The following is a 19,042-nucleotide window of genomic DNA, read 5'->3' as shown; positions in this document are numbered from 1 at the left end:
GCCAAAATTCATAGTTGATGAAGATTGGTGGTTTGTGTTCTTCCTTGTTTAAGCCATAACCTTCTTTTTCTCCAAAAGCTCACACTTTAAGTATTATTTTCCTCAAGGCTCCACTAACCCCTTTTTACATCTAAAAACCTAATTTCATCTTTTAATATACACTAAGGCTGAACTCTTTTTATTTTTATCACCACTTCCCTTATTTTCCCTTAGTTCCTATTTTCCACCCAAAACCTATATTTCTATTTTTATTTTAATTAATTAAAAACAATTATTAATTCTAATTATTTCTAATTATTTTAATTGTTCTATCGACCCACCAAAATTCTCACTACACCCCACCATGCACCATGCACCACATACACATACAACTTACAATATATTTAATTAAAAGTGCAACACATACTAAAAACATGATTTATTTGATTAAATAGATTAATCAAATTTCGCGGTGTTACAACTCTCCCCACTTAGAGAATTTTTGGCCTCGAAAATTACCTGAAGAAAACAAAGTTTGATACAACTCCTTCATCTGACTCTCCAGCTGCCATGTAATGTTTCCACCAGCAGGTCCTCCCCATACCACCTTCACCAGCGTAATATCCTTGCCTCTCAAGTGATTCACTTCGTGATCCTCTACTCTTAAGGGAGATGCCTCAATGGTCAAGTTCACTCTAACTTGCACACCGTCCACTTGAATCACATGAGATAGATCAGGAGTATATTTCCTATGTTGAGACACATGAAATACATCTCGAAGATTCGAAAGAAATGGCAGTAAAGTAACTCTATAGGTCATTTTTCCTACTTGCTTCATAACCTGATAAGGACCAATAAAATGCAGCGTGAGCTTTCGAGACTTCAAAGCTCGACCAACACCTGTCACCAGAGTGACTCTAAAAACCACGTGATCTACCTCATGGAACTCAAATTCTTTCCTCCTCTTATCATGATAACTCTTCTGGCGACTTTGGGAAGCTTTCATCTTCCCTTAGATCATCTTAATCTTCTCAGACGTTTGTTGCATAATCTCATGTCCAAGCATAACACTCTCACCTAATTCATACCAACAAAAAGGTGTCATACACCTTCTACCATACAAAGCCTCAAACGATGTCATTCCAATACTAGAATGGAAACTGTTATTGTAAGTGAACTCAACCAACGATAAGTAACTGTCTTAGTTACCCCTTGCTCTAAAACATAAGCTCTCAATAAATCCCCAAAGACTGGATAGTCCTCTCAGTCCGACTGTCCATCTGCGAATGATAAATAGAACTCAAATTTAGCTTAGTACCCATGGCCTTCTGCAAACTCTGCCAAAATCTCAATGTGAATCTCAAATCTATATCCGAAATAATACTCGAAGGAATACCATGCAAGCTAACAACCTTCTCAATATATAACTCGACTAACTTCTACGAAGGATAACTAATATTCATCAAAATGAAATGAGCCGATTTAGTCAGTCTATCAACAATAACCCAAATGGAGTCATATCCTTTCGCTGTCTTCGAAAAACTTGTTAGAAAATCCATGTAAATGCTATCCCATTATCACTCAGGAATTCTCTACGGTTGCATCAGACCCAACGACTTCTGATATTCAATCTTGGACTTCTGACAAGTCAAGCAGCGTAAACAAACTCAACTAATTCGTTCTTCATTCGAGGCCACCAAAACATTCTCTTCAAATCTTTATACACATTAGTGGCACCGAGGTGCTTACTTAGACCACTTCTATGACTTTCTTAAAAAATACTCTTCTTGAGTTCTGGTACATCTGGTACATAAACACTATCTCTAAATCTCATCACACCATTCTTGTCGATCCTGAACTCACCTCCTTCTTTTTTACTGATTAACACTAATCGGTCGATCAATCCCAAGTCGATTTTTTGACCTTCTTTGATTTTTCAAGGATACCACTAGTCCAGCTTCAACATGCCCAACTTCACACTGTTAGGAGTCTCTTCACACACCAAACTCATGTCTATGAATTTCTCGATCAATTCCAATTCTCGAACCATCAACATCGACATATGCAACGACTTTCTACTCAACGCATCAAATACAACATTGGCTTTACTTGGATGGTAACTCAAGGCAAAATAACAATCCTTCAGAAATTCGAGCCAATTTCTCTGACTCATATTCAAATTTTTCTTATCGAACAAGTACTTCAAACTTTTGTGGTCACTGAACTTCAAATTTGGAACCAAACAAATAATGCCTCCAAGTTTTTAACACAAACACCAATATTTCCAACTCTAGATCATGCGTAGGATAATTCCTCTTATGAATTATCAATTTTCTAGAAGCATAAGCTACAACCTGACCATTCTACATCAATACACCACATAGACCCATCTTTGAAGCATCACAATACACCACAAGGGGTTGACTCGAATTTGGAAAAATCAAAACTGGAGTAGACATCAACTTCCTCTTTAGCTCCTGAAAACTCTCCTCGCACTAAACATCCCTCACATAAGCTTGAGCCTTTCGAGTTAACCGAGTAAAAGGCAATGCTAACTTCGAAAAACCTTCAATAAACCTACCATAATAACCAGCCAAACCAGAAAACTTATGATCTCTGCAACAGGCTTTAGGGTCTCCCACTAAAACACAACATCAACCTTCTACGGATCCACTACATACCACCACTAAATATCACATACCCAAAAAAACTCACTTCTCTCAACCAGAACTCACACTTAAACAACTTGGCATAAAGTTTCCTCTCTTGTAAGGTCTGCAACAGCATCTTCAGATGCTCCACATGCTCTCCATCAGACTATATATCAAAATATAGTCGATGAACACTACCACAAGCTGATCTAGATAAGGATGGAAAATCCTATTCATATATTCCATAAACACACCAAGCGTATTAGACACCCCAAATGGTATCACAAAATACTCATAGTGACCATATCTCGTTCTGAATGTAGTCTTCAGAATATCGTCTGACTTCACACGAATCTGATGATAAGCCAATGGTAAATTATTCTTACTGAACACGCAAACACCAACCAACTGATCCATCAAATAGTCAATTCTCGAAAGATGATACTCATAGTGACCATATCTCGTTCTGAATGTAGTCTTCAGAATATCGTCTGACTTCACACGAATCTGATGATAAGCCAATGGTAAATTAGTCTTACTGGACACGCAAACACCAACCAACTGATCCATCAAATAGTCAATTCTCGAAAGATGATACTTGTTTTTGATTATAACTTTATTCAGTTGTCGATAGTCAACACACAACCTCTTGCTACCATCTTTCTTCTTGACTAGTAACATCGGTGTTCCCCACGGTGAAACACTCGGTCGAACAATTTTTTTCTCAAGCAACTCTTCTAATTATTTCCTTATCTCACTCGGCTCTGAAACAGACATTCTATACGGCGCCACCAATACAGGACTAGTACCGGGTACTAAGTCTATGGTGAACTCAACCTCGGGCTCCAACGACAAATTACTAATATCATCTGGAAACATTTATGGAAAATTGCACACCACTGGTAATTCACCAATCACAAATTTGATTTTATCCTTCATAGAAGCCAATATCATAAACATTTTAGCATCATCTTTCATGGATTCATCCACTTGCTTTGCAGACACAAATAACTCGTCGCTTGCATCAAATTTTGGAAATGACACTGAATTATTGGAATAGTTGATATGAACATGGTTGAACTCCAACCAATTCATTCCAAGGATAACATCGAGTTTATTCAATGGTAGACAGACTAGATCCATCCCAAAAATCTTACCATAGATAGTCAGCAGACAATTTAAACACACCCACAAAGTAGTCACCAAACCATTATCTAGGGTATCAATAACCATACTCCTGACCATAGAAGATAACTTTAAATCCAACCTCTCAGCACAATCAAGAGAAATAAAGGAATACGTTGCACTCGTGTCAATAATAGCAATCAAGGAATACCATTAATAAAATGTGTACCTTGAACCAATCTATTTATGCCAGTAGTCTCTGACCCATTCAAAACAAAAGCTTTTTCTCCAGACTGGACCTTCCTGGGTTTCTGGAAATGAGTACTAATGTGACCTGAATCTCCACAGTTTAAGAAGGACAGTGTACTACCCTTACAATCAGTGACAAGATGTTCAATATTCCCACACTTGAAGCATCTCTTCTCAGAACTCTTGTAGTCATTGGTATGATGACCCATAATCCCACACTTAAAGCACTTGACAAAGGATTGAGTCTCTTCCCTACTTGTCCTTTTCTCATATGAAGCCTTTTGATTCCCTTTGTCAGCTAGAGCACTATACATTTTTCCAAGATACTGATTCTTCCCTTTCTTCTCACTAAGCCTCTTATAGTGAGCACACCGGGCTCTACTATCCTTATCATCAATCTTGCACTTATTCACCAACATAGGAAATCGGTAAATCTCATGATAGCCAATACCTTTCTTGGTCTCAGGTTGTAATCCTCTTTCGAACTTGATACCCTTCGACACTTCAGCTTCCGCATTATTATAGTTTGGACAAAACTTCACCAACTCTTCGAACTTAGCAACATACTCAACAACTGTCATATTTCTATGCTTTAGCTCGAGGAACTCAATTTCCTTTTATTTGCGCACATTCTATGGAAAATACTTCTTTAAAATTCAGTTCTAAACACATTACAAGTAATCTCAGCACCAACAACCTCCAGTCCTTGACGCGTATTCTCCCACCAGTTTTAGGCCTCCTCTAACAACATATGAGTACCGAACTGCACCTTCGGAGTTTCAGTGCAATCCATCACTCGAAAAATCTTCTCAATCTCCCTGAGCCATGTATGTGCACCCTCTGGGTCATATCTGTCATTGAAGGTTGGAGAATTATTTCTCTGAAACTTTCCCAATCCACATAACTCATCACCAGCATAATTCTGCAGACCCTGCAGTGCCTGAGCCATTGTCTCCAAAGCATCAACAATTTCTCAATTGTTTCTTCCTCCTGCCATATTTTTGCACACCAGTAAACAACCATTAGAAGAAACATTGCACTGACAATGTTCATACACTCATCGCATACTAGAAAACATACAACATTAAAAAAGCCTGGCCGGATGAACCGACCTGCTATGATACCACTAATGTAACACCATAAACCCCGAAACTTATTTGGAAATATTTAATCGAAAATTTAAGGTGTCACCAACGATCAACACCAAAAACTCATCAAAAACATGTGACAACATGCATAAAAAATCATACCGAAACAATTTCATTTTAAACTTTGCAAATAAAGTATTCAACTCTAAAACACATAATTCAGCATTAACACAAAGCATAACAAAAACGACCCATTTCCGATGTTACAAGATCAGAACACTAAAACCACTAAATTTTCATGAAGCAATAAATAAAACAAAGAATAGCTCCAACCAACCATCCTCCACACACATCAACAACTTTACTCTTGATTATCTGTAAGATGTCTATGGTGGACAACATTAAGCAATATTGGTGAGAAATAAACTTTGATAGAAACGGTGTAAAGAATGGAAAGGTAGAGAAACATACAACATATCATACATTCAATACACAACATATTATATGTAATATGACTCATGACATAATATGACACTACGCATGTGGTACCAACTAAATGTTTGGTTCTCTTAGGAACCGGGTCCCCCCATCTGAATCCATAAGCCGCCCTTCTGAGCTCCAAGCCCACACTTTTGAGCTTGGGATAAGTACCTAGTCTCCCCTTCTAAACTAGCGAACATGCCTATTTTAACGACACGACACAATAATGCATGCCCATACTAATCAATGCAACAACAATAATAATGCTTACGGTCCCCCTTCTGACCATAACCAACATGCATTGACACACAATAGTAATTCCCTCTTCTTAATTACTATCCAAAAATAATAACAACAATGCTCACCATTAATACATAATTAATCACCACATAATCATACATTTCATAACAATACGAGTCATATTCACATCATATAACATCACCAAACATCAGAATCACATCGAATACACATCCACACAATACTCAATCATGTTAAATCATCTTAACATAAATTCATCATTAATTCATTCATTTACATCAATTAACCATTTGTTCATTATTGTTAACTAGTGCATAGCAACTAAAGTTATTAAATTTCACAAATTTTAACACCCATCTAGCCTCTTAATACATCACCATGGGATAGTCATAGGCGTTAGCTTTCCAACCTTCAAACCGCACCTCATTTGGTATACGAATTTAAAGTTATGACAAAAACAATCGAATAAAATAATAGGATTTAACTTAGCAATTTTTCAAAATTCAACTAGATTCAATCGATTGACATACGGGGGCAATCGATTGACATTAGTCCTCATTATATTATGTCTTTCCAATTTTTCACGTTTTGGTTAAGAGCAATCAATTGATTCGGGGAATTAATCGATTAACATGGTTTAATTTTTTAGATTTTTCTAATTTTTCCCGCGTGCAATAATTTGACACAGGATGCCAATTGATTGACATCATCCCAAATTAAAAAAAATCTCATTTTTCACACGTTAAATTCATCTACCCCATTCCCTATCCCTCATACATCAACTCAATCCTCATTATAACATCCAAACACATCATATCATGAATTTAACAACATATAACAATCTCATCACAATTAAACGTATTATAACAAACATATTAAATCATGAATATCACTTTCATCAAATTCATGTTTATGTTCAAAGCTTCAAAATTTCAACAATGGCAAAAAATCACATACTCATAAACAGAACAATACATACACGAATTCAGTCACGAAAATTTTATAACCACACCTTCAATCATCAATTTTCAGATCAACACATAACAACAACGATTTATAAAAGATTGCACACAATCTCTAAAGAGAGTAAGGGTCTCTCTTCTCTATCCTTTCATGCCAAACACCCATATAGAAGCCCTTTCTCCCCCTTACCTCAAATTCCTAGCCAAAATTCAGAATTGATAAATGTTGGTGATTTGTGTTCTTCCCTCTTCAAGCCCTAGTCTCCTTTTTCTCCAAAATCTCTCAGTTTACGTATTATTTTCCTCAAGGCTCCACTAACCCCTTTTTATCTCTAAAAACCTAATTTCATCTCTTAATAATTACACTAAGGCCAAACTCTTTTTATTTTTTCTTATTATTTTCCTTATTTCTCCTTAGTTCCTATTTTCCACCAAAAACCTCTATTTTAATTTTAATTTAATTAATTAAAAATAATTATTAATTCTAATTATTTTTTATTATTTTAGTTATTCTAACCACCCACCAAAACACTCATTACACCCCACCATGCACGACATACACATACAAATCACAATATATTTAATTAAAAGTACACTACATACTAAATAATTAAATAAAAATACAATTTATTTGATTAAATAGACTAATCAAATTTCGGAATGTTACAACTTCTGACTGCATAACACATATAATCACATTCTCCCCTTTTGATGATGACAACACATCTCTCAGTGAGGAGGTAAGCCAGAAAAATAAAGATGAAAATATCGGAGTAGTTAACTTTTCCTCACAAAAAACTAGATATGCTTTACTTCCCTTGATATTATACTTCTCCCCTTTAGTATTATAAAAATGAGGAAATGAAGAAGAAGAAGAAGAAGAAACAAATAAACGTCTCAAAGAAGAAGAAGAAGAAGAAGAAGAAGAAGAAAAAGAAGAAGCACATAACCAATTAATATATGCATGATTCATTTAGAAATCCTAACTCAATTCTTATGAAACTTTCTTTAGAAAGAGATTTTGTAAAAATGTGTGCCAGTTGATTAGATGAATACACATACTTAATTATACAAACCCTTTTTTTTGACACGATCCTTAATAAAATGGCTCCTAATCTAACTGTGTTTCTTCCGAGAGTGAAGTATACAATTCTTAGTGAGATTTATGGCGCTAATGTTGTAGCATTTTATCATGACAGTTTCGAGAATAACTCCATAATCACTTAATTGTTGTTTCATCTAGATAACTTGTGTACAACAACTACCCGCTTCGACGTATTCCACTGCAGTTGTGGATAATGCTACACCTGTTTGTTTCTTACTATACGATGAGACAAGCGAGTTCTCATGCATATGACATGTATCACAGGTACTTTTCCGTTCCAATTGACAACTACCAAAATTGGAATCAGAGTAGTCAACCAAAGTAGAATCATAAATTTTGGGGTACCATAAACCCATAAATGATGTGTTAGTGAGATACCTCATAATGTGTTTGACTACAATGAAGTGTGATTATTTGGGGTTTGATTGAAACCGTTTACACATACAAACATAGAACATAATATCAGGATGAAGTACAATAAACTAAAGAAGGGAACCAATCATACCTCAATATTTTCTTTCTTCAAATGATTTTCCTCCCTTTTATTTATCCATACTCTACGAAGTGCTCATGGGAGTTGAGTTATGTTTTGCTTTTTCCATACCAATTATTTTTAAGATATCTTTACAATACTTAACTTGATTGATGAAGATTCCTTCATTTATTGATAAATTTGTAAACCAAGAAAGTACCGAAGCCTGTTCATCACATTTCAAATTTGTTTTACATCATATCTGAAAAATTCTTGCACAAGAACTCATTTGTAGCATCAAGTACAATGTCATATATATATATATATATATATATATATATATATATATATATATATATATATATATATATATATATATATATACACACTACTAAAATACCTTGCTCAAATTTCTTAACGAAAAATGTTGTATCAATCTTTTCTCTTTGAAATTTTGTTCTCAAACACAAACTTGCTTAAACGGTCATACCAAGCTCCAGGATCTTGTTTAAAATCGTAGATAGCATTTTTCAACTTGAAGACATGATTAGGAGAAGAGAAATTTTGAAATCTAAGAGGTTGATCAATATATACTTTCTTTTAGATGTAACTGTTAAAGAGCACACTCTTTACATCCATTTCGAAGAGTTTGAAATTTAAAATAGATGAAAAATCTAAAAATATCCTTATAGCTTCTGATCTAACTCCAAAGGCATAAGGCTCATCGAAATTTATGTCTTTATGTTGATGGTACTCTTTTGCTGTTTGAGCCCTCATTAACTAAAATTAATTAATGTAGCACAATTTTGGTGTTTGAGTCCTCATTAACCAAGTTATAGATTGTATTATCTAATCTTTTACACAACATTAATCAAAATTGATTTATCAGGTAAGCCTTTATTTTTTGATGTTAGGGCACTAAAAAACCAAACTACGAATTATATTAAACAACTTTTTACATTCAATTATTCAACTTTATTTTACGAGTTAAGTCTACTTTTTAATGTCATAACACTTATTAACTAAATTATAAATTGTAAAACAAATTTTTACACACTGTTAATTTTAAAGTTGTTTGAGAGAGAAAGAGAGAAAAAGACGTAAAAAGATCAAAATTATAAATGTCACTGTTTATGGTATATGTGACCAATAAAATAAGATGTAAGTGTAAGAATTTTGTGTCAATACCATTTTTCTAACTAATATGACATTACAGTTTTTATTTTTGTAAAGAAACACTACAGTTGAAAACTTATTCCACTTGTTTTTCCAATGCCCATTGTCTGTCGAAATTTGGAGCAGGATAGCAGAATGGATTGTAGTAGAGAAATTTCATGAAAGTCTGGGCAAGGAGCATTTCAATAAGCTCTCAGAAGCGTTGAAGGGAAAAGTTGAAAAAAAAAAAGGAAAATGTAATTTGGCTTGCAATTTGCTAGTGTATTTGGATCAAGAGAAACAACATTTAAAGGAGAGATATGCGATGCAGGAGAAATTGTAACCAATATTAAGGCAGTGGCTTGGATTTGGCATGTAATAAAAATTAAGTCTAGAGGGTGCGATAATTTTTATGATTGGTGTAAAGGTAGGTCCATTGAACTCCCTTAAATTTTGTTGAAAATCTTGTGTAATTGGGAGGAGTACCTTCGTACTCAATTAATCAAATTTTACTTAGCAAAGAAAGCAAAGAAACGTGAAGAATGAATCTAGAACAAGAAAGTGTAATATTCCATTTCTCATTCCAATGTTTTCTACAAATTACGGTGCATAAATGATGATCATTTAGTGACCGCCATGTCACTGGTGAACGTTTTCCATAAACAGAAACTAGTAAGTGATGATCATGTTCATGACTTCACTTCACCGCCAATGTTCACTCAAATCTCTAGAACCAAAATTATTATATAATGCCTTCACTCTCATGTGGTTTCAACACAAAAATCACAAGCTAAGAAATATCACTATATCCTTCTCCTAGTTCTTATCTGAAAAATGGCTCAAAGAGCTTACTCTTTCTTTGCACTTCTTCTCATTTTCAATATCCTTCTTGTGACTAATTGGCAAGCAGTTGCGGGCCGCAACATTGCTAAGAACTCCGACAAAGATGACAAGAAAGAGCCTCAGTTTCTGTTCAAGCATGATCATGGTAAACTGCATTTTCCAAGCATTGGACATTTTGGATTTCCACCACACTCTGGGCTTACACCTAATAACCCTTTTATTGGTGGCACTGGAGGATCGGGATCGGGATCAGGCTCAGGATCAGAATCTGGATCAGGATCGGGATCAACAGGTCACAGTTATGTTCCTGGTGGTGATGACACTTCAACTCCAAACCCGGGCGTCGAGGTTCCGATACCTGGGAGTGGTGGTGTTGGCGGTGGAAGAGTTACACCAACAGCTCATCCATGAATTTACTCATGCATGATTGCAATAGCTAGACCTTGTTTGTGGGGTTTGTGAGCTTGTGATTCTTATTAAGATCGTTTTTACTGTTTTCTTGCCATGAAAATAAGTGTGCTAGTACTAGATGTACACATTAGTAGCTTGCTACTTGGTATGTAAGTGTCTTGTTTAATGTTTTCCATCTGATTTAATTTAATATTATAGGAGTTTAATATTTTAATTATTCTTCAAAGTAGTTGTTGATTGTCGATCAATATTCACTAATTTAACCTCAGAATGATTGCTTCTATTAAAGTAGGAATAAAGGGTATAAAACACAACCTAAAAATATTCTTCATTTCTTTACGAGGTCATGTAGCATATGGTGAAGTAATTAATGTATAAAGGAATATTCTAATAATCGGATTTATCTAAAATCCAAATTATATATGTAAGATAGAAGAAAACACCTTATTCCGTCCTTATATTAGTAACTTTGATAGGATTATATCAAATTTAAAGCATATAGATGTGAAGGTAGACGATGAAACCAAGCACTCATGCTACTATTTTCACTATTAAATTTTTATGAAAATCTAGTTCAAATAGTGATGTTTGTAGGTGATATTTTGACGATGGACGAGACTAGAACATCACTTTTAACATGTAATCTATGAAGGCTGCTACAAGCGGAATGCTATCCATCACTGGAAAAGAGCAAGCTTGTGGATTATTTGCATCCAGAGTGTTAGCTCATAATTTTGACGCCCATTAAGAATTACCAAAATTGGAAATCATATGTACAGTTGTTTTCGATCAAAAAGTGGTATTCGACCAGCTGGAGGTGATTTGATTGGGCAAGGTGAATAAGGATCGACATACAACTGAGACTCTAGAAGAATCTCTTAAAGAAACGGTTGAAAACAGTTTTCGATCAAAGATTCAAAATTCAAATAAGGGAGGGAACTTCGCCCTCATCAGAAACTGTTGAGAGCACACGTGGAGCATAGTGGATGAATGCGCACATGCAAGGCGCCATGTGTCTCGACGTAATTGAGGAACCATCAGAAACAACTATCTCGATCCAGTATAAATATAAGGTCTTAGTGTTAGAAAAGTGTGTGTAAAAATATGTACAAAAACCTGTAAACTTACCAAGTACTCGTGTGAAGAAGAATCGTAAATCACAGAATGTACGTTTGTTTACACAATTGTTAGTTACTTCAAAGCAATATAAATTTATCTTTACTTTTGTTTTCCAGAAATATACTTCCTTACTTCTTCATTCCAAACACCCTCCTTTTACTTTGTCATTTACAGTTTTAAGATTTCCTTATTTTTTTCCTTGCTTTCAACATTTACTTTACAGTTTTAAGATTCCTGTACTTTCGACATTTACTTTGTCATTTACAAATCCTTTACAATTTCTCTCGTTCATATCACCCTTTTTATTAGTTTTCAAACTCTAATTTTACGCTTATTATTGAGCATTCATTACTGCCAAAATTCATTTAAAAAACAATTAGCACATGTCCTAGGATCAATCTGATCGATCCTAAAAGTAACCAAATTTAGAAATTTGGAAGATTAGCGGTTGTTTACCGATTTTCAAGGTAAACAAATTGGCACACCTGGTGGGTCCAGTGCTAACGTTACGTATTGTGTGTAGTTCTGGTTGTTAAGTTTTTTTTTGGGAAAAGATTCGTTGTATGTTATTAAGAAGTGGTAAAATAGCCATAAACGATGAACAACGAACAGGGAGAGAATCCCATGCGAGGATGGTGAATGTGAATGCTCCAGAGACTCCAAACTCTCAAAATCCATCAGCCAGTAACATAACGCCCCCTTCTTCTTCGATAGGGGCAAACACGACCACATCGCATGTGTCCGAAGTAGTTACGTCTATGGTGAGTTCGATGCCTACGCATTCGATCTCCCACACTGAACCAATTTTAACCTACATTGGGCCTAGGGGACCTCCTTATACTCCCCCACCAATTAGAGATATTCCAAATAGGCCATTGGTACCCCCTGATTTCTCAATACCATTTGGTAGTCGAGAACAACCGTATGGAATTCCAACTTCAGTGATGGCCAATTTACAGAGCGCGGTTCTACTTTTTCAGAACCGGTAGTTAACATAAATTCTCCAGTGCAAGGGCCTGGGATTAAAATGGGTCAAACTAACCAATCTTTAGGTTTGAGACACCCAACACAACTGCCTACTCTTACTAATAACTCTGCAGCAACATGGAGGCAACAGATGGACAAAAGCAATCATGAAATGGTTCAAATGTTGACTCAGACTTTGACCACTGTACTGAATCCTCTGATTCAAAATACGACTCAGTTGAATCAATAGATGACAACACAAGTGGCTCGAATGTCTGAGTTTCTTGGTGTACCTTAGCACCAACGACCTCTTCCTAGAGATTGGGTAAGAGAGAATCAAGAGGCCACTTTTGAAGAAGACCTCACCATTAACCAGATCCCACAAAACCAAGGGGGAGTAGCAGTACCCCCTAGGATCGAACCACAAATTCCTAGGGAACCAAGGATATTAATGGTGAATAGAAACCAAAATGCTGATGATATCATACGTCAAGTTCGACATGACCATGTGGCAGTAGATAATAATCTAGCAGCTATAGTCAAAAGAATCATGGTTCAAAATGGGGTAAATTTAGGCCTTAGAAGGCCAAATTATACGCCGCCTTTGTCAGAGTATATCTTATAGGCAGAAGCACCCCCTAGAACCAAAATCCCCAAATTCACCAAGTTTGCTAGGGATACTACTGAGTCTACTGTTGAGCACGTGGCGAGATATTTAATCGAGGCTGGAGATATGTCAAATAATGTGAGCCTTAGGATAACTTTTTTTCCAAGTTCTCTCACAAAGAATGCTTTTACATGGTTCACGACCTTGCCCCAAAGTTCGATCCACCCTTGGAACCAACTAGAAAGAATGTTCCATGAACAGTTTTACATGGGGCAAACGAAGATAAGTTTGAAGGAGTTGGCTAGTGTCAAGTGAAAGTTCACTGAACCAATTAAGGACTATCTAAATAGGTTTCGATTACTCAAAGATAGGTGTTTTACGCAAATACCAGAGCATGAACTGGTCGAAATGGCCGTTGGGGGCCTTGACTATTCGATTAGAAAGAAATTAGATACTCAGTACCTAAGGGATATGGCCCAATTGGCTGACAGGGTTCGACAGTTAGAACGTTTGAAGGAAGAAAAGGCTAGGGCGAATAAAGGTAAAAGGGTAGCCTATGTCGATTTCAGGAATGCTGACGAAGGTTCATGTCATGAATTTTCAGACTTCAACGACAATGAGATCGACCTTGCTGAATTGACACAAGGGCCACCATATGCATGCAAAGTTTTAGCACCTTCGAATGGGAAAAATCCTATCGAACCTGAAAAGAGTGACAAATTTCTTAAGAAAACTTATACGTTCGACGTTACAAAATGTGACAAAATTTTCGACTTATTAGTCAAAGATGGTCAAATGATAGCACCTCCGGGTGCTAAAGTACCCCCTTTAGAGCAAAGAAAGAATAAAGGGTTTTGCAAATACCATGGTTTTTTGGGTCATAAAACGTCTTAATATTTTCTTTTCAGGGATCTTGTGCAAAATGCCATCCAAGAAGGAATACTCAAGTTCGGAGGCAAAACACGGAGCCAGATGAAGGTCGACTTCGATCCTCTGCAGGTAGCTGAGGCCCATTATACTGAACCATAGAAAGTAAACATTATTGAAGTCGCTGATGATTTCAGCATGACTGAAGTCACCGAAGACTTCGTCAATGGACCTGTTATGGCCAGGGTTCATGAGTACTTTGAGCAAACGCCTCTTGATGATTTTGCTCAAAAGGCTGCAGGAGATATCAACAACAAATATATTGAAGCCTCCGATGCTTAGGACACTGAAAGTTCAAAGTTAATGATGATCACTAAAGAAACCGTTGATGATTTCGTTCAGATGGACAAGGCCACTGAGGGACTTCAAAGACAATTCCAAAGGTTGGATATTACTGAGGATATCCACATGGAGGTAAATATGGTCGAGTTATCTCAAGAAACCTCTATGGAGGTCAACGATGAATGTCGACAAGAGGAGTATGACAAGGTCGCCTTCCCTCAAGAGGAAGAAACGTTGTCGGACTTCCTCAGAAGGTGTCAGAAAAAGAAGTCAGAAGTTATGTTGTGCCCTAGGCGCATTGTTGTATTCGACAAGAAAGCAACTCAGAATCTTGAAGGGGTTAGGAGAGTAAATCACCAAGATGGTCATAAAGCCATCCGAAATCATCAAGTGGGTAAGCCAGTAAGGGCTTTCGATTCCAGGAGATATCCTGATCCAAGACGCCCCACGGTGAAGCTGAGTGAAACCAAGCAAGCAGGGAAAAATTTCAAACCTATTTCCTTCAAGCCTAGTGTCGAAAGGTCAAATGAAAAGTGAGTTAAGAAAACTGATGGCAGGAAACGTGGTCATGGAAAGTGGCAGAACTTCGAGGTTGAAAGGGGTTCGTCACTAGCTTACCGTAAGGAATTTCGAACTGACAAAAGCACCTCGCATGTGTCCGAGAACTATAAGGGAAAAAACCCTATGACCAGATCTCAGTGGAGGAGAGAACAAAGAAGGAGAAAAGCCCAAAGAGAAGCTGGTGAGAGGGATCAAGCTACCAATGTGAATGTGAATAAAAGGGAGGACCCAAACTTCGTCAAAAGAAATCCCAATATTCCAGTTAAAATGGCTAGTGAAAAATACAATCAGGTGGCCACCGAAGATGAAATGTTGACTGACAACTTCGACTCTGGTTCGGAAGCTTCCTTAGACATCTTAGTCGGGGTGGTATCCGTGATGCCAAGGGAATTTGATTGGATTACTGAAGTCGAAGACAACGACAGTATCATAGAGAGAGAGATGGCCGCTTACAAGCCAATGTGTTACTATGTGATGAACAACGACTGTGTTGAAGAGCAAAATGCCTTTTTCAAAAGGCCCAGTGAATCCATGAAGAGCCACCTGAAACCCCTCTTCATCATTGGAAAAATCGAAGACGTTCCCGTTAATAAAATATTGGTGGATTGTGGAGCGACTGTGAACTTGATGCCTCACCGCATGTTGAGGAAAATTGGTAAATATGATACTGATGCCAAACCTCATAATATGGTGCTAACTAACTATGAAGATAAAGTGGGTTCCACCATGAGGGCTATCCAAGTCGAATTAACTGTAGGGATAATCACTAGGTCCACAATGTTTATGATTGTGGAAACAAAGGATAACTATAATTTATTGCTTGGAAGAGAATGGATACATGGGGTCGGAGCTGTCCCATCTTCAATGCACCAGAGGATAATAATTTGGCGCCCATATGGCATTGTCGAAAACATAGGGTACTTTAAAACCCCTCTCAATCATGTCGACATGCACCAATTTGACAAGCACTTGGCCACCATAGCCCCCTGTGATTCGGCTGAGTTTGCATTTACCCCTGATGACAACGCTTATTGTTACCTGTCACTACACCCTCACTATGGTTTTCGCTGGGAGAAAGAGATAGTAGGCGAAGACGACTTCAGATATTTGGGAGTGTCTGGAATCGACCCCACTGGATGGGGAAGTGAATTCAGTAATGATGACTGAGTTTACAACGCTAAAGAGGATTTTGGCTTACATAACCGAGAGCAAACAATAATTGGCCTTAGAGGTCGAAGTAAAAAATATGGTTATCGAAGCCAGTGAAGTTTCTCAATCGATAGGTCCCGGGAAGGACTTTGACCCAATGCCACCTGATAAAGGCCAGAATGAAGAGCAAGACCAAAGGCTCGATGCGATTTATGACGATGAGCCTTTGGGTTTCGAGAAGGATCCGCTAGCAACAAACATTAAAATGCTGGCTCAGGATCCCCTTGAAGAAGTAGACTTGGGAGAGAGAGCGATAAAAAGGCCAACTTACATCAATGCCAACATTCATCCTCAACTCAAGATCGAAGTGGTCCACTTGCTGAGAGAGTTTAAGGACTATTTCGCATGAGACTATGATGAAATGCCTGGTTTAAGCAGAGAGCTGGTCAAATTGAAACTGCCGATCAAGCCTGGAGAGAAGCATGTGAAGCAGAACCCAAGACGATTTGTTCCAGCAATATTTTCGAAGATCAAAGAGGAAGTCGAAAGGCTTCTCTGTTGTAATTTCATTCACACGGCCAAGTATGTCGAATGGTTAGCTAATATTGTGCCAGTTGTAAAGAAGAATGGTACTTTAAGGGTTTACATAGATTTTAGAGATTTAAATACTGCAACCCCAAAAGATGAATATTCGATGCCAGTGGCGGAAATGCTAGTCGATTCTGCTGCAGGTTATGAATATTTAAGCATGCTTGACGGGTATTCTGGGTATAATCAAATATTTATTGCTGAAGAGGATGTCCCGAAAATAGCATTTCGTTCCCCCGGAGCCTTAGGCACCTACGAATGGGTAGTGATGCCTTTTGGTTTGAAAAATGCTGGGGCAACCTACCAAAGAGCGATGAATTCGATCTTCCATGATTTCATAGAAACTTTAATGCAAATCTATGTAGATGATATTGTTATTAAGTCTGTTTCAGGGAAGAGTTACGTAGATCATCTTCGAACATCTTTCGAGAGGATGAGAAAACATGGTCTAAAAATGAATCCTTTAAAATGCGCTTTTTCTGTGCAGGCTGGGGACTTCTTAGGTTTTATGGTCCATAAAAAGGGGATCGAAATAAACCAGAATAAGACCAAGGCCATCATGGAAGTGAAAGCGCCATCGACGAAGAAAGGTTTACAGTCACTACTGTGCAAGAGCAATTTCCTAAGGAGATTCATCTTAAACCTTAGTGGGAAGACGCAAGCATTTTCACCTTTGCTTCGACTCAACAAGGAAGGGTTCGAATGGGGGCAGGATCAACAAGAGGCATTCGATAAGATTAAAGCATACTTGAGTCATCCACCAATCTTGACACCATCTTGTAGAAATAAAAGTATGAGATTATATATATCTGCATCTGACTAAACTTTAGGAAGCATGTTAGCTCAGGAGGATGATAATGGTGTCGAAAGAGCCATTTACTACCTCAATAGAGTTTTAAATGATGCAAAAACTAGGTATAACATGATTGAAAAATTATGTTTATGCTTATATTTCTCTTGTACAAAATTGAAACATTATATCAAACCTATTGACGTTTATGTTTCATCTCATTGTGACGTTATTAAACATATGTTATCCAAACCAATTTTGCATAGTCGAATTGGGAAATGGGCATTAGAATTGACTGATTTTTCTTTAACATACATGCCATTAAGAGTTGTTAAAGGGAAAGTGGTAGCAGACTTTATAGCCGACCACTCCATAGACGCAAACACATTGAACTATCTCGAATTGGGACCTTGGAAGTTATACTTCGACGGGTCTAGTCATAAGGATGGTACAAGCATCGGGGTTGTAATTATTTCTCCTAATAAAATTCCAACAAAATTCCAGTACAAAGTAGAAGGCACCTGCTCAAACAATGAGGCTGAATATGAAGCCCTCATAGTAGGACTTGAAATGTTGTTGGAATTAGGGGAAACTCGAGTCGAAATAATGGGTGATTCAGAGTTAGTCATAAAACAGATCACAAAGGAATATAGACATGTTAAGGAGAATTTAATCATGTATTTCATAATCTCCAGTCGACTGCTAAAAAGGTTCAAAATGGTTTCTATTCGATACATACCCCGACTCGAAAACCAAGTGGCTAACGATTTGGCTCAGATTGCATCCGGGTATAAAATTTCAAAACAAAATTGGCATAAAGTCATTGAAGTCAGAGGAAAGGTCGTGGCAACCGGATTAGTTCCCCTAGATTTAGAAAATACAAAGCTATGATATGCTGATGAAGGGAATTTCGAAATATTGGCAGTAGGTAATTTAACGGATGAAGACTGGAGGAAGCCAATAGTGGTGTATCTGCAGAATCCAACATCGTCTACTGATCGAAAAACCAGGCATCGAGCATTGAGTTATATTCTTTTGGGTATAGAGTTGTTTAAAAAATCTCCTGAGGGAATTTTGCTTAAGTGCCTCAGTGAGTCAGAGGCGTACTTAGCCCTTTCGATTGTACATAGTGGAGCGTGTGGGGCACACCAAGTTGGTCATAAGATGAAATGGCTTTTATTTCTCCAAGGGATGTATTGGCCTATCATGTTGAAAGACTGTGTTGAATTAGCAAAGGGTATGCATGCAGGCATACAACACGTCCCTGCAAGTGAA

The 19,042-nt window shown here is 37.1% G+C and overlaps 2 protein-coding genes across 2 annotated transcripts; one reads left to right on the top strand and one right to left on the bottom strand.

The window, feature by feature from the left end:
- Positions 1 to 3,371: 3,371 nt before the first annotated feature.
- On the bottom strand, positions 3,372 to 4,585 carry LOC127103773 (uncharacterized). The gene is made up of 3 exons (XM_051041006.1): positions 3,985 to 4,585; positions 3,542 to 3,673; positions 3,372 to 3,499 (listed from the first exon to the last, which is right to left on the bottom strand). Exons 1-3 carry the CDS (start codon positions 4,583 to 4,585, stop codon positions 3,372 to 3,374), a joined length of 861 nt encoding a protein of 286 aa, XP_050896963.1.
- Positions 4,586 to 10,246: 5,661 nt separating this feature from the next.
- LOC127106889 (putative cell wall protein) lies at positions 10,247 to 10,992 on the top strand. Its single transcript, XM_051044184.1, has one exon. It carries the CDS (start codon positions 10,359 to 10,361, stop codon positions 10,776 to 10,778), a length of 420 nt encoding a protein of 139 aa, XP_050900141.1. The 5' UTR covers positions 10,247 to 10,358; the 3' UTR covers positions 10,779 to 10,992.
- Positions 10,993 to 19,042: the final 8,050 nt, after the last annotated feature.

Source organism: Lathyrus oleraceus, chromosome 7 (genome assembly GCF_024323335.1).
Source record: "Lathyrus oleraceus cultivar Zhongwan6 chromosome 7, CAAS_Psat_ZW6_1.0, whole genome shotgun sequence".
Taxonomy (NCBI): domain Eukaryota; kingdom Viridiplantae; phylum Streptophyta; class Magnoliopsida; order Fabales; family Fabaceae; genus Lathyrus; species Lathyrus oleraceus.
Note: the sequence above shows the minus strand (reverse complement) of the source record. Positions and strands in the feature narration are given on the sequence as shown.